We start from the raw sequence: 15,059 nt of genomic DNA, 5'->3' as shown, positions 1-15,059 counted from the left end.
GGGGAAGAGAAAGAAGAGGGGTCCTCTGGTTACACAGAGATGAACGGGACAGAAACTTTGGACAATCTCAGAAGATACATGGAACAAATGGATCAGGAGCTGATGAGCACTAATATAGGACAAAGCTTCAATCTGACGGTAAATTAAATAATTCAATAATTCAATTTCCCCATATGTTCAGCCTCAAAATACTGTCCATTTTCAAAACATAGGTGAAATAATGCATATATATCATCCTGAATCTAGTTAAGCAACCATTTGTTTTACTATATTTGTCCTTTCTGCAGAATAACAACAAGGCAGGCTTGTACAATGGCTCCTCTCATCCCTCTGCTACGGACGGTCTCCCGGGACATGGAGGGGAAGAAGAGACCGAGGAGGAGATTCAGCCTCTCGACGTCGACCTCAATCTGGTCACAAACCTGCTGGAGTCCCTCAGCTGCCAGGCCGGGCTGGCCGGACCGGCTTCTAACCTGCTGCAGAGTCTGGGTATACACCTACCGCCCAACTCTGACCCCTCATAAAGGACAAGAAGGAGACTTCTGTTGGCAAAGCACTCATAGATGTCAACGATGTCCTGTAGAGCTTTTATAGTAAACAAACACCGTTTTGTATACATTCAGTGTTTCTCACTGCAACGTATTGTGTGCACTGTAAAACTATTATTTAGGAATGAAAAACATGTCGGGTGCATTTCATAAAACATTACTACGGATCTTTTGAAATGTGTTTTAAACCAGCATTGTTTGTAGTTTACAGGTGATTTTAAATCTACACAAGTACAAAAATGGAAAGAAAGCTCATACATGCGCACAAGATACATTAAGATAACATTAATTAAAAATACACCTAACACACCAAATTAACATAATTAAATAATATAAAGGGTTTGACAATGTTTTTCCTGTGTGTGTGTGTGTGTGTGTGTGTGTGTGTGTGTGTGTGTGTGTGTGTGTGTGTGTGTGTGTGTGTGTGTGTGTGTGTGTGTGTGTGTGTGTGTGTGTGTGTGTGTGTGTGTGTGTGTGTGTGTGTGTGTGTGTGTGATTTCATTTTTTTATAGGATGTCCCCATCAATTGTGTATGATAGAGTGTAATAACAAATGCATTTATCTTCAGTTTTGCTTGCAGTGTAGCCACGGATTTTGTATGTCTGTGTTTCCATGAATCTTTGTCAGGTTTTCATTTTGTTTCTTAATCTGACAAATCAAGTCTCTATTTAGTTAAAAAATGGCAGGATGAGGCAGGACTCCTGCTACAGAATACATAACAGAAAAATGCACCTCAGTTATGATCAGGTTTACAGATGAGTTTTGATACATGCTGCTTTGTGTACTGTAAGTCATTTTTTTTGACAGCACTTACACTTTCTTGTTGTAGTTAGAAACAGAATACATATTTTTGCAAATAAAGTCTTTTTTTCAGTGTCATTTCAGATTTTGTACAGATTCTCTCCGGTGCACCATCATATAGTTCAACTTTATTATCACATTATTTGTTTAAGCATTTTAATTATTTACTCAGTTTTTTTTTAAGTAATACATACTTTGAGGAAACAAATAATAATAGCATATTCTTAAATTAAAATATGAGCTTCTGATAATGAGTCAAAGAATGTGTTGCTGGCACCATTGAACTTGTTCCTTATCACAGTCCCTTCTCATCTGACTAACCTTCAGTCAGATTCATTCAAGGGCAACTTCTACAAACCTCAAAGATCTGAGTTTAAACATTTTGAACACTGTCACTGTAAACGTAAGAAAGCGTGTTTAACGGTCTGTGTCCTGTACAAATAACCCCGGTCCTCAACATCATCGCTTTCATCTGAAAAAGCTGTCAGAATCATTCAAGGCCGAACATGAGAATTTAAATCGGTTTATCTTAAATACTGTTAAATAAATCATGTCACATATACAGTGTAAGCAACAACAGAAGTGACAATATTGAAGAAAGATACTGTACATGGATTAAGGGCATATTAAAAAATGTTAGTATTTAAAGTAAATATGTAATGCCATAAAATTCAAGCCTTCATTTATGTAATTTAGACTTGTCAACTGAGTACTGGTTAATAAAAGGAAAGAACAGAAAAATACAGAAAATGGTCATTTATACTGGCAGTGGCTTCATTTATACTGTTGGACCCAACTGTAAATCATTAGCTTGTTACAGAATGTGTTTGCAATGTGCTATCATTGTTACAATTGAATGCGTGTTGCTTCTCTGCTGACATTCTGTATTTTATCTTAGTGGCTCAGTAGGTTATTGTGAACAAAGGAAAGAAGCTGATGTAACTTGTTATTCTCCATAGAATAAAATGACTGTGGTCCTGATGTGCTTCAAATTACAATGTGTGTATGTTAATACAGTACAAAACAGTCAATAATAGTAGTTTTAAGTCCTTTGTGAGTGAAACTACAAAAGCTGGAGTAACGGCTGCACCACCCGCCTTGCTGAGTGTAGCAGCGCAGCAGCAAGCGGTGAGACACACAGAGCCGATATACTGACCAGAAAATTCAGCACCATCCCCAGCAGGAGAATAGCGAGCAGGTATCCTTGGAAGAGCAGGCTTTGCCAGCTGCTGTGACTCAACACCTGCCAGGGACTGTCTGGGTGCAGCAGCCACAGGAGGCCCAGCACCCAGCTCTGATTGACCAACTGGGTGTAGTAGATGTCAAATATAGAGGCTTGGGCATCTTGGTGGTGGCGGCGCTCAGCTTCAGACACTTTAGTCAACCAAGTCAGAGACAGACTGTGGAGGATTAAAGCCAGAGGTGCATACATGTACTCCAGATGCTCAACACCTGACAGACCCTGGGAGGCTGCAGAGAAAGGGAGGGAGTTGAGTAGAGGTCAGTTTGTTCTGAGGTGAAGAAATAGGGATAGACCGATTTCTTGGCCCCAGTTTGCAGATTATCTGTATCTGCGTTTTATTTGCCTGGTAACCATTAAAGTTAATTCATTAAAAAGTATGCTACTTTGGCTACACTACAGCTCTGTGTCTGTCCCTCTTCCCTCTGCTTCGGTTTCACTCACCACTGATGCTACGTTTACACGTGGCCGGCTATTTTCATAAAAGGACATATCTACCTCTCCGTTTTAAAAAATAACATCGTGCACAGCTGTCAGTTTTTTTCACAAGTGTTTGTTTACATGTACCCGTGTATATATGGCGTCAATGCCGTCAAGAGCACGCCAAACCTGTAGGTGGCAGTGTAACGAGAAGCTCAAGCCCACGTTAGCCAATCAGAATCCCGAAAATAGCAACAACAGCAACAAATCACTTCCTCTCTCTTCTCTTCCTCGGCTGCCTAAACCTCCGTTTGTCTCAGTTTAAATGCAAACGTGCAAACGACGTTTTCTAAAATCTCCACTCTGGGCACAAACGAAGGGAAATGTCTCAGTTTTTCAAAATAACCATGCACGTGTAAACAGGGCCTGAGTCTGACTTAATGTCCCACCCACAATCCTATCTGACTATCTTTTACTGTGTATTATGTTGAAAGTTTCTAATGTATTAAATAATTGCTCAAAGCAAAGTTTTGTGTCGAAGTTTGTAACATCCCAAAATCTTAATTTTGACTTAAAGATTTTCATTTTCACTGTAAATGCATATCGGTTGTCGGTTTCATTAACTACTAATAATTGGTATCGGCCTTGAAAAACGAGTATCGGTCAATCCCTATGAAGAACCCTCAGTTTCACCTTCAAATAACATCTAACCTTTTACCTGTGATAGCAAAAGATGTCCCACCCAGGATGGAAATCAAAACAGATATGTGGATAGATGGGGTGGATGTCAACTTCTGAGAGAAACTGAAGCCCACAGTTACCATGGGCAGCAGAGGCAGGAGAAGGGGGAAGAGGCCGGCGTACGAGGTGCTAGCCTTGGCCCACATGGCCAGAACCGCATGGATGCTGTTACAGATAGAAGGCACCAACACCCTCTCACCCAGGGACCTGGAGTAATGCTTTAGATGCACCATATCCAGGACATGGAGGACATTTAAGACTAAGAGAGAGACCAGAACCTGAAAAAGATCACGTCAATATAAAGAGTTACAGTATAAAAACCACAAGGCACTAAAGACTCAAATAGAAGGTGGAAGTATTTTAGTCACACTGATAGCTGATTAGATACTTAATAGAAGTTTGACAAACTACGCCAGTTGCAACAACTCATGTAGGTAATGGACATTCAGGACAGACTGCATAGTAACATCTGTATCTCTTAATGAAACTGAGATTTCTCTAGAGCCCTCAGAATCACCACAACTCGTATAAAATGTGTACAGCGTGTACCTAACGTCTGTTATACCAAAACTGTTGCTTTATTTCATTTTTGACACTGGTTTTAAATTCCTGACTTACATGCAAACGATGCAAACCAATAATGTGCTAAATCATCTATTTTGCCGAGATGATTAGTCAGTTGATAGTTTAAATTATATAAAATTAATGAGTGACAATTTTTTAGCAAACAATATATTATTTATGTGATTTATCACGAAAAAAATACCATATGTAGGCTCCAGCTTCTCTTTAACTGTAAAGTAAATACTCTTAAGTTTTGTTGGACAAAACTATTAAGGTACCTTGCATTCTACAGACTAAATAATTAATTAAATCATTGATTAATTAATTAATAAAAAAAATCTGATTAATTGATGATGAAAATAATTGTTAGTTGCAGCCCTAATCTATGTCATTGTAGTCTGTTAGTCTGTAGTCTGTACTTTTGTGTTTTGTACTTTGTTTATGTTTGTGCTGTTTTAGTATATTATTTTCTATTATAATGAATGAGAAAATTGCTTGCAGAAGATGATACATGTTTTTAGTCATATTTAAATACAAATATAAATAAAAATGCTATACCACATACCTTTAGAGCAGTGGTTCCCAACCTTTTTTCCTTGGCGCCCACCCCTACTTATGTCTAAGAAAAGCTGAGCCCCCCCTCTGAAACCGAAGTCGAGGTAACTCTCAAGATAGAGCCTTACTGTATTTTTTGATACAGAGGAGTTATCAGCACTTTTACGTTTCTCCGCTATGTTTCATTCATAAAATAGTGATGCCGTGGCGGCAGGAAAAATAAGGATGATAGCAGCTAGCAGCTGACCTGATGACAGCAAGGGCCACAGGTAAAGAGGTCCCAGAGGTTTGGCCTACTAAATAGCCTGCCTACAATTTTAAGCGAGAACAAAAATATATAGTTTTTATACAGACTTTTGTATACATTATATATTCTAGTGTATTATCATAATTTGTTTAACATGTTTTTTTTACCTCAACCTCAAACCAGATAAAGACTTGCGCACCCCCTGTGATCTTTGCCGCCCCCCTGAGGGGTCCCTGGATCTGGGATGTGCGGATATTAAGTAGAATATTGTACACCAAACCAACTCTTGTGATTCACTGACGTTAGTATGCCACATGGATAGATACAACTTAACAACTAAAGGCAGTGTTAACCTATGAGAACGTCATTCAGTCTTTACTGTTTTATGGCCCCTCCCAGTGTCATTGCTTCAGAACCACCTGATGTTTTTGTACCACAGTGTGATGTAAAAGTAGTCAGAAGGTTCAAGGTTCAATCCTTAGACAGGGTCATATTTACCTGCCCATTTACCTGTGTTAATCAACACTGAACCCTTTCTGTCACACCCCAACACTAACATGCCCTATACTTCAAACTAGCAAGGTTTAAGTTAAGGTTAAGGTAGGTTAATTGCATGATGGTTAAAAACAATCCAATAAGTATGTGTGAGTTTAAAAAAATGGTACTTTCATGTCAACATACTGTACTAGTTGTTGTATGACCTTTGCATATATGTTGGCAGACATACTATAAACACACATGCAATTGTAGTATAGGCAAATAGCCTGCTGTCAGGACACAGTACTCTGTGTAAACTAAACAGCAGCTGAGCCATAGCCAGTGTGTGCAGTCTTTTTAATAATTAATTTTTTTTAAATACACAGGGGCTGGTGACAAACAAAGACTGACTCCATATTTGATTGATTAATTCAGATGTATGAATCAGTATGAATCATCCTTAGAAATTAGCCAGACAGCAGGCACCAACCTGGGCAAAGCAGAGAGCCACTGCATAGGGGTAGTGGTACTGAGGGATGAAGATGCCGACCACAAAGTTCCGGAGTTTGTCCGCAAGGCCGTGTATCACCACGACCACCAGGCACAGGGTGGGAACCAGGGGCTTCAGTGCATGATTAGATGAAAGACTCTTCGTCGCTGAGGCACACCATCCCCTCCTCCACCTCCCAGAACTGCACACAGGAACGTATTAAATCATACAATAACAATGACAAAGCTGTAAATGTAGTTTGGTGAAAATTGCATTTGTAATTGAAATAACAAAAGCCAATTTAACTATAAAAAATAAAAGAATTAACATAATAACTGAATTTATTCCAAAGAAAAATTGAAAACCAGATTGTCCTTTAACTGATGTTTTAACCATTGTTGTTTATTGTTTATTAAGGATCCCCATTAGTCATCACCCTTAGTGAAGACTATTCTTCCTGGGGTCCAACACAAGACAAAACACAAACAAATATTATAAAGCAAAATACATATTGTTAAATTAGTTGTCAGGCCTAATGTTTTGCTTTGTTTGGCTGACAGAACACCTTTTAAATAGCACTCAGGAATGAGTGAGGTTTACATATCCTGCAATAAATCTAACACCAATATAATGTGCATGTATGCAAATAAAGTTTGGCTGTATAAATACAACTAGCTTTCTCACTTGCCTGCAGAATAACAGATAATATAAAAGCCAGTTGGATTACCTTTTACCTAAAAGACATTCTGTCATTCTGTGCAAAGGTTGCTGCTGGGATCTGTTGTCTGGAGTCAGTGTGGGAAGAAGAGAAATGTTCCAGGGTGACCAGGGTTGGGTCAGATTACTTTGAAATGTAATCCATTACTGACTACAAATTACATGGCAATTTTTGTAATCAGTAATGTAATCAGTTGGATTACCCAAAACATGTAACGTAATCTGATTACTTTAGGATTACTCTTAGATCACTTCAATAAATATGCACCTTAAGTAAAAGACACCGTCACAGAATTGAGCAATGAATTCTCATTATATTTTTCTCTTTATTATTTCATTACATCTAAGAAATCTTTTTGCTCTCATTAAAGCATTCCTGTGTGAACTAACTAAAAAGCATGTTCCTGTAATGTTAATGTTTTTTTTTTTTTAGTTTAGTTTATTTTGAACATTTGGAAAAAATAAATAAATAAAAATAAATAAATAAATAAAAATATATATATACATACATATATAAAATTATAATGACAGTTAAATAAGGACATGTACTTCTCAGCACAATCTACCAAAGTTATTATAAGTAATTCAAATAAGAAATTCCCATGTTCAAAATGGAGTAGGAAGAAGTTCAAAAACAAACTTTTCTAGTCCTACCCCCTTTCTCTATTTTTATCTTTTAGTTAAATACAAAACAATTCAACACAATTCTTCTTTACATACACATACACCGTATAACGACCTACAGCTCACATATACCCATGCATACACAGACACAGATGCATACATACATGCATACACACACATAAACATTTTTTTTTTATTGTAATCTAGGTTGATTATAGTTACTTGATTTTTGTAATCAGATTATGTAATCCAGATTACATGTAATCCGTTACTACCCAACCCTGCACATGACTGTAACATTACAGAGTGTATGCAATCACTATATCCTCTGAAATACAACAGACAGGAATGCCGGTTTAGCCATTACATGTCATAACATCACTTGTTATTGCTGTGCTATGCTGTTCATAGGTGATGTCTGAAACCATTTTACGTGTCTTATATTCAGGACCACATTTGCACAGTTGTTACCAGCTAAACAGACACTTTCATTCGGTTGTCTTGCTCTTATTTGGTTGTACGTATTTTATAGTATAGTATAGTTTTTACTCACCCATTTACTGATAGTGTGTTTTTCTATTTAAGAGGACTATTTCTTATTTTATTTCTCTTTTATTGATGATGTCTCTGTTTGTTGCCAAGCTGCAAGCCAAATTTCCCATGCTGAACTAAACCTAGTTAATTATGAGACAGGAATTTAAAATTAAAATAATAATCTATTAAAAAAATAACTAAAAAAATAGGCCTATTAAAAAATAATGTTATGTAAATAAATAGATGTTAAAACAGAATATTTGAGATTTTAATCGAAATAGCTGGCCTACACGAGGTGTGCACGTATGCTAATAGTGGAAATTATAAACAAGGTCAAAATATTTATATAATATAATAATATAATGTTTAAATAAAATCAAGTTGAATTTTTTGAAATTATACTTAAATCACAAGCAAATGGAAAAAAAATATTTAAGTTATCTATAGACCCAATTAATGTATGCTATGCTTACACAAATTCTCATAATAATAACATCAGAAAAGTCGTATAACACATGCCTAGGCTATATTAGCTTAACTGCTACTTTAAAAAAAAATGCTATTTACTGAAAACACACTTTTAAATAAAGCCTGAATACTACATTGTGCATTTTTTTCGGATAGAAGCAGGGAAACATGGAAAAAAAGTGCGAGGGAAACTTTACTCACTATCTGAAATTCCTCATAAAGCCATGTTTCATCCTCAAAATCCAGTTATTCCCTCTGAGTGTCTAACACTACACTAATTCACCTTTGTCTTAACAAACTTGTCTCTCCCACCATTCTGCTGAATGAGCCTCTCTGCTGTCTGCTGCGGGCATTCACCTCAATTATCTTGTGTTCAGATGGACTTTGGTCCTGGTCTGTTTATCTTCCCTTACTTATGCTAAAGAAACAACATAGGTGGACAGTTATTAAAAGTCTGTTTCCCCCAAGAAACAGCAACAGAACCAACAACATCTGTTGAACCCATTAGCATCTGTTTACATTTCATCACAATGTGAGATATAGCAGCATCGCGAGAGGAATTTGATCTATATGGCATCATGTTAACCATCTATAATTGACAATGGATGTTTAAGTTTAGGTTATCTGCTGATGGGAGAGTAAAGCCCACACTTTGTTTCTTTTCAGCTTTGACACCTGTTTGTGACATTCCTGTCACTCACGCACCCCCCAGTTTTATGTCCCCTACCCCGCCTCTGTCTGGATCTCTGTAGCTGCACAGACCATGCCACATGGCTGCATGTGTAAGGGTCGATCTGCTTAAGTAAACACTCATGATGCTAAAAGGGTGGAGGTCTGTGCACTCTGAAGCAGCGTGGGGGCCTCTGATTGATCCAGTTTACTATAGCAACAAGCCTGTAAGATGCTTTTTTTTAAAGGCCCTGGGTGCCATTTAGGGCTGGATGAGCATTAAAAAAAACACACACTAACAATAAAATGTAGGATAGTGACAAAGGATGTGTGTACAAATTACATGTTAGCACACTGATATATATATGATGTGTGTACACTGATATGTAGAAATATTTGTACATACTTGTGTGCACACTGATTTAAGTGATATGTGTACACTGATATATGTGTACAGTATATATTCTTCACCAACCTTTCACAAAGTGTAGACCAGGTTGTTTGCAATAAGCTCACTCAGGAGCACAGCAGGAGGCAGTCATACTCTGTTTTGATGTTTGTAGACACAACCTCGCACAAAGATTTGGACACAGGTTTGTATAAATAACATGTATCAAGAAAAGAAAATTTGGTATGAATTAATGAAATCATTTTTCCAAAATAAGTTGGTTTGATATATTGATCATATGTGGGCTGCAGTGGGGCACATCTAAGACTTCATAATAGAAATGAGAAAGAATATAAAGTGGACAAATATAAATAACAAACAAAGCAGAGTACCATACAATGGCCATGTTTAAAATGACAACATGACGTCTGCATTGTTTGGTCTGTCCTGTAAAAAAACAAAAAAAGACAGTAGCAGGAGGATCATAATGCACCAAATCAGCTGCAATGAGTTTAACAGTTTGTTTGGTTGACATATGACCGTACATATGAAAGCCTGTTGACGCACAGGCTGGAGAAGAGCCAACATCCCAAAAGAGGTAAAAACCTGTTCTATAAACAGACAGTGTTTAACAGTAGATGATGGGAAGTCATGATCATACGCAGAAAGAGGCACACAAAGCATCATGAAGGGGGCTTTAAAGAAAATAAGGTGTAAGGGGGGAGTGGCAGGGGGTAAGGGGTGGAGAGGCTGTGACTAATGGAAAGTGAAGAATAAGTGACGTGAAGGTGGAGGAGAGGTGATGACATGGCTGAGTGACAACTGAGGGCACAGCAGAACATACAGTAAGATTCAAAACTTCAATATTTCAATGAGGCAACTAGGATTAGTTTACCACGTTTTACATTGGTTAAATGTGATAGTGGACATTGGGCATACTAATATAGGAAGAAGTTGTACATTGTTTATAATGTTTCTAAGACAGCGGTAGATTGTCATGGATGAATGTGTCTTTTGCAAGTGTGTGGAGCCACATTTTATTGAAGAATGCCTTCACTTGGTGTATATTCTCTAACATAGACTTTCTTTGCCTTACTTAGCTATTTAACTTCTACTGTCCTGATCATTTACCTAAAAAGAAAAAGCTAGCTATGCAAGCAAACAAAGAATATCATTTGTCATTTCAATTTTTTCAACCCCAAAATTACACTTGCTCTTGCAAAGGTTTATTAACCATTCATATAAACATTACAGTTTTGTCTTAGAGTAGCAAGTACCCTAGTATGTGTACTTTTATGTATCCTTCCTTATTCCTTTTTCTCTCTGTTGTCTGAATACTACCGTCTTCTTTGTATGGTTTTAAGAGAATCATGAAACCTTATCCGGACCAAATTACCATGTACACTGCAATTATTGGGGTTAATTTGGGAGAAGCCAGACTGCTATCCAGGTCTCCCCTCCATCACCTGTCACAGCCAGCTACCATGTGGCCCTCTAGACTCTAGAGCACTTAACCGTTACTGTGTTTCCAAGACTACCAGCTAAATTAAGGGCAAGGCTGAAGCGGGGCTGAGTAAGAATCACAGCTACAACAAATAGTGCATAGTGGGTTTTTCAAATCGTTTTACCTCTTTGCTTCCTGTTGGGCTTTTTGAGAGAACATGTTTTAACATTATCTCTTTGTTTCTTGATGTAGCCTGTTCTTCTAATGAAGGGCTGGTGGGAACAACTGATGCATCTGCCAAATGACTTAAACGAGATGGGCGTAGTATTATCCAGGTAAAGAGTTCTGCCGTTTTTTTATTTACTAAAAATCTAAAACAGATCATTGGTGAGTCATCCTAAATTGGTTTTGTGTTCAGTCTCTTATAATGTTGCTGTATTAGTCTTGAGATTACACTTCTCTGTGTGCATGTGTCTCTGTGTTCGTGTGAAGAGTGAACAACAGTTGTAGAGTGGCCTCCAGAGAGCCTGTCAACACATCCCAAACAGTGAGCAGCATCTGTGACAGAGAGGTCAATTGTACTGACAGTGACCATTCCTCCATCATACCTATTCAGAACAAAGGTAAAGGGAGTATTTTTACTTCTCTGTCTTTACACACAAAAAATGTATGCACACATAACTACACACACGCGCACGCACGCACGCACACACACTGTACTCTTTGTATTTCTTCTGCCTGCAGTGTGTGAGCCAGAGGAGGGGCTAGTTCCTGCTGTTCCAGTAACAGCTTGTGTAGAGAAAGGCTATATCACCCCACAGCAAGTGTACAACCTGCTGAGCGCAGAGGAAGGCCAGCCCGCCTTGTATGATCCTTACTATATTCTCATCCTGGACTGTCGCAGCGCAGAGAGGTGGGTGCTGCAGGGATACACCAGTGCTCTGCCTCTGAATGTATGAGTAGACACAATAAAGGCAAAAACTGTACATTGAAATGCAGTCCATCAACAACACTATCTACATAAGTTACCAGCTTTGAATTGACACATCTATCTCAAACAAAAACTTCACAAAGGAGGAGCGTGGACAAGATTGCATTACTTTGTATAGGTGTTGCTTTTCTAATTTGGATAAACTGATAAATGTACAGATACTGGAACATTTGTTTTCTTTTTAGCCATAGGGGCCAAGGGGCCTCAGAAATGATGTAGGATCTTGTTAACTTATTCAGTTTTTGGTAGGCTACAATTGGCCAATTTAAAGGATATGTTTGGTGATATTTTTTTAAATGAAAAGATGAAAACCAACAATGAACTGATCTTACCATTGTCTCTGTATCCAACGCCTGATATGCTTATTCCTCTGTGCCAAATGGCTCAATTGTTGTCCATCAATGAGCCAAACTGTTGCACCGGCCAGCATGTTCCTTCATTAAAATGAAGTAGGTCATTGTAGTCAATCCCACATACACTATCTTGCTGCCGGAGATACTCAGTAGAGCAAGGATCTTCAACAAGGGGTCCTAGGGGGTCCTCAGAGTCAATGCAGGGGGGCTTCCAAATTATTTTTAATTTTTTGCTAAAAACTACAGAGCCCAGCTATTTATAGTTATTCATTATTTAGCCTTTCCTTTAAATAAATTAAAGTATATCATTGTGAAACATTCTTTCTATGTTCAGGAGGAACAAATGGGCTCTTGCCAAAGACAGGGAAGTCAGAAATGATTAAGACGAACCCATTGATGGTTTTAGTTTTTTCATGGAATTTGTCGCCTGCTTCATCCTTCAAGAAATCTATTCTACTACGAAAGAACATTGTGTAAAGCGGCTGTTGCAGTTATGATACATTATCTATATACGTGCATATTATAAATGAATGTGTGTTAGGTACGAGGACAGCCACGTGGTGACAGCGAGGGCCTCTGTGACGGTGATCCATCCTGTGCTGGGCTGTCTAATCAGCTGTATAGAACTGCAGAAGTATTCTATAATACTGCTGTATGCAGAGGAGGGGTGCAGTCCAGGTCAGCAAATCACATTCAGACTTGTCCAATATTTTGTTTCATAACCATATACCTGTAAAACTAATAACATTTCCATCAGCCTCAACTGTACTTTGTGCTAATTAGCAAATGTTAGCATGCTAACATGCTAAACTAACAAGGTGAACATGGTAAACATGATCTGCTAAACATCAGCACGTTGTCATTGTGAGCATGTTAGCATGCTGACCGTAGCATTTTGCTCAAAGCACCACTGTGCCTAAGTACAGCATCACAGAGCCAATAGCATGGCTGTTAGAGGTGTTGAAATTAATCAAATAATCAATGCATCGAATCGTGGACATGGACGATGCTGCATCGATAATCGGCCGGGCCATAATCGATTATTTCTGTTTACAATTTAATGTATGCCTAACAACATTTCTGTTTACATATTCTGTTATATTTTGCACATTCAGGAATTGCCATGTGCTCAGTGCTGTAGTTTTATGTATCCAAGTTATTTAGTATTAGAGCACTGCAGAATGTTTTGTTTTTGAAGCTTGAAAAGCTATGACTTAAATATCCTATATGGCTTTAATAGAAAAATTTATTTGACGCATCGTGATGCATCGAGATATTGAATCAAATTGAATCGCTGACATGATAATCGTAATCGAATCGGGAGATCAGTGAAGATTCACACCTCTAATGGCTGTATACTCTTATACCTCTTTTACTCTTTTAGGGAGTAAGAGTGGCGGTGCCGAGAAAATTATACAAAACTTATTTTCATATGTTTACGTTCTAATGCTGAGTTTTTACAGGCAGTAAAAACTCTGCTACCGCTCTGCAAAAGGCAGACTAGTGAACATCCAGGCACTCACTGTCGGTGGACTGGTCGGAAATGAATTGAACCGCTCTGCTGTTGTTAAAGCTGCCTGTGAAAATCCTAGTTTTATACTGTCTATGGTGAAAACCCAGCGTAAAGCACAGTGAGACTAGTGTGTGGCGAACATAAGTGGCGACCTGTGAAGACTGCCCCACTGTCATTTCCAACCAATCATATAATTCGTCCCGCCCCAGCTGTTAGCGACCCAGGTCGTGCACAATTCACATTGAACTCGACCCTAGTCATACCCTGATCCAACCCACCTGGCGACCTGGGTTGCGAAACCAAGTAGATCGAGGAGGGTTAACCCATTCAAACACACAGTCAACCTGGGTATAAACCTTGTTGAGCCATTGGTGTGAAAGGGGTATTAGTCTTGTTGACATCTACCTGGCTCTGTATTGACTTATTCTCGCTGTCTGTGTTTTGTCACTATGATTGTTTCTATGTGTTTCTGTGCCTATTTCAGTGGGCAGTGTAAAGGCCACGACAGATTCCCCAGACCTCCAGCGCTGTTTCTTCCAGCTCAGTGGTTTGGGAATGGACCCTGTCATCCTGCTAGGGGGATTCTCAGCCTTCCATGCCCTCTACCCTTTCCTCTGCACACCACGTATGGTCCTGCTGGAACCTGAGCGGCACACCCTCACCATCTACCCCTCAGAGATCCTGGAAGAAGCTCTCTACCAGGGCTCTGCCTCCCAGGCCTCTAACTTCCGCATTATCAAGAATCTACACATCACTCATGTGGTCAATGCCACTGCCAACTGCCCTGATGCTTTCCCCAACACGCTGTGCTACTTGAAGCTGTGTCTGAGCGATGATGCCCAGCAGGACTTGCTGAAGGCACTTCCACTGGCATCCAGGTTCATCAACTCAGCCCTGATGGCTGATCCTGCTGGCCGTGTTCTTGTCCACTGTAGTATGGGCAGGAGTCGCAGCTCAGCACTAACGCTGGCCTTCCTCATGGAGCATCGACGCTGGTCACTGCTTCATGCCCTGCGCTGGTTGAAAGACAGGAGGGCCTGCACGGCACCCAACATAAACTTCCTGCGTCAGCTGCTGACCTACGAGGAGCTGCTTTTTGGGAGCAGACTCACCTCCCTGAACGACATCCGCCGGTGACTGGAGTAAGAATGGGAATGAGGATACGTTGATACGTTTTTTTTGACAGTTCACACATTGAGAAAAAGTGTTAAGCAAGCTGAGACTTAACAAACAGAGGTGGATTTTTTTTTACTGCAAGAGACACTCTCAAAGCCT

General features: G+C 39.0%; 2 protein-coding genes across 4 annotated transcripts in view; both read left to right on the top strand.

Moving 5' to 3' along the window:
- ecd (ecdysoneless homolog (Drosophila)) overlaps positions 1 to 1,427 on the top strand; it is a 7,769-nt gene extending 6,342 nt beyond the window's left edge. For all 3 annotated transcript variants that reach the window (XM_078272683.1, XM_078272682.1, XM_078272681.1), the window contains exons 13-14: positions 1 to 138; positions 288 to 1,427. The exon at positions 1 to 138 is cut by the window's left edge and continues 89 nt beyond it. In XM_078272683.1, the coding sequence (XP_078128809.1) occupies positions 1 to 138; positions 288 to 524 (375 nt within the window). In that variant the 3' untranslated portion in view covers positions 525 to 1,427. The remainder of the gene's footprint in view (positions 139 to 287) is intronic.
- Positions 1,428 to 11,242: 9,815 nt separating this feature from the next.
- On the top strand, positions 11,243 to 14,921 carry LOC144532829 (dual specificity protein phosphatase 2-like). Its single transcript, XM_078273766.1, has 5 exons — positions 11,243 to 11,262; positions 11,420 to 11,550; positions 11,672 to 11,840; positions 12,813 to 12,949; positions 14,269 to 14,921. The coding sequence occupies exons 1-5, from the start codon at positions 11,243 to 11,245 to the stop codon at positions 14,919 to 14,921; spliced, it is 1,110 nt and encodes a 369-aa protein (XP_078129892.1).
- The last annotated feature ends 138 nt before the right edge of the window (positions 14,922 to 15,059 follow it).

Source organism: Sander vitreus, chromosome 17, assembly GCF_031162955.1.
Source record: "Sander vitreus isolate 19-12246 chromosome 17, sanVit1, whole genome shotgun sequence".
NCBI classification, from domain to species: Eukaryota; Metazoa; Chordata; class Actinopteri; order Perciformes; family Percidae; genus Sander; species Sander vitreus.
The sequence above is the reverse complement of the archived record's forward strand: the minus strand, read 5'-3'. Positions and strand labels throughout refer to the sequence as shown.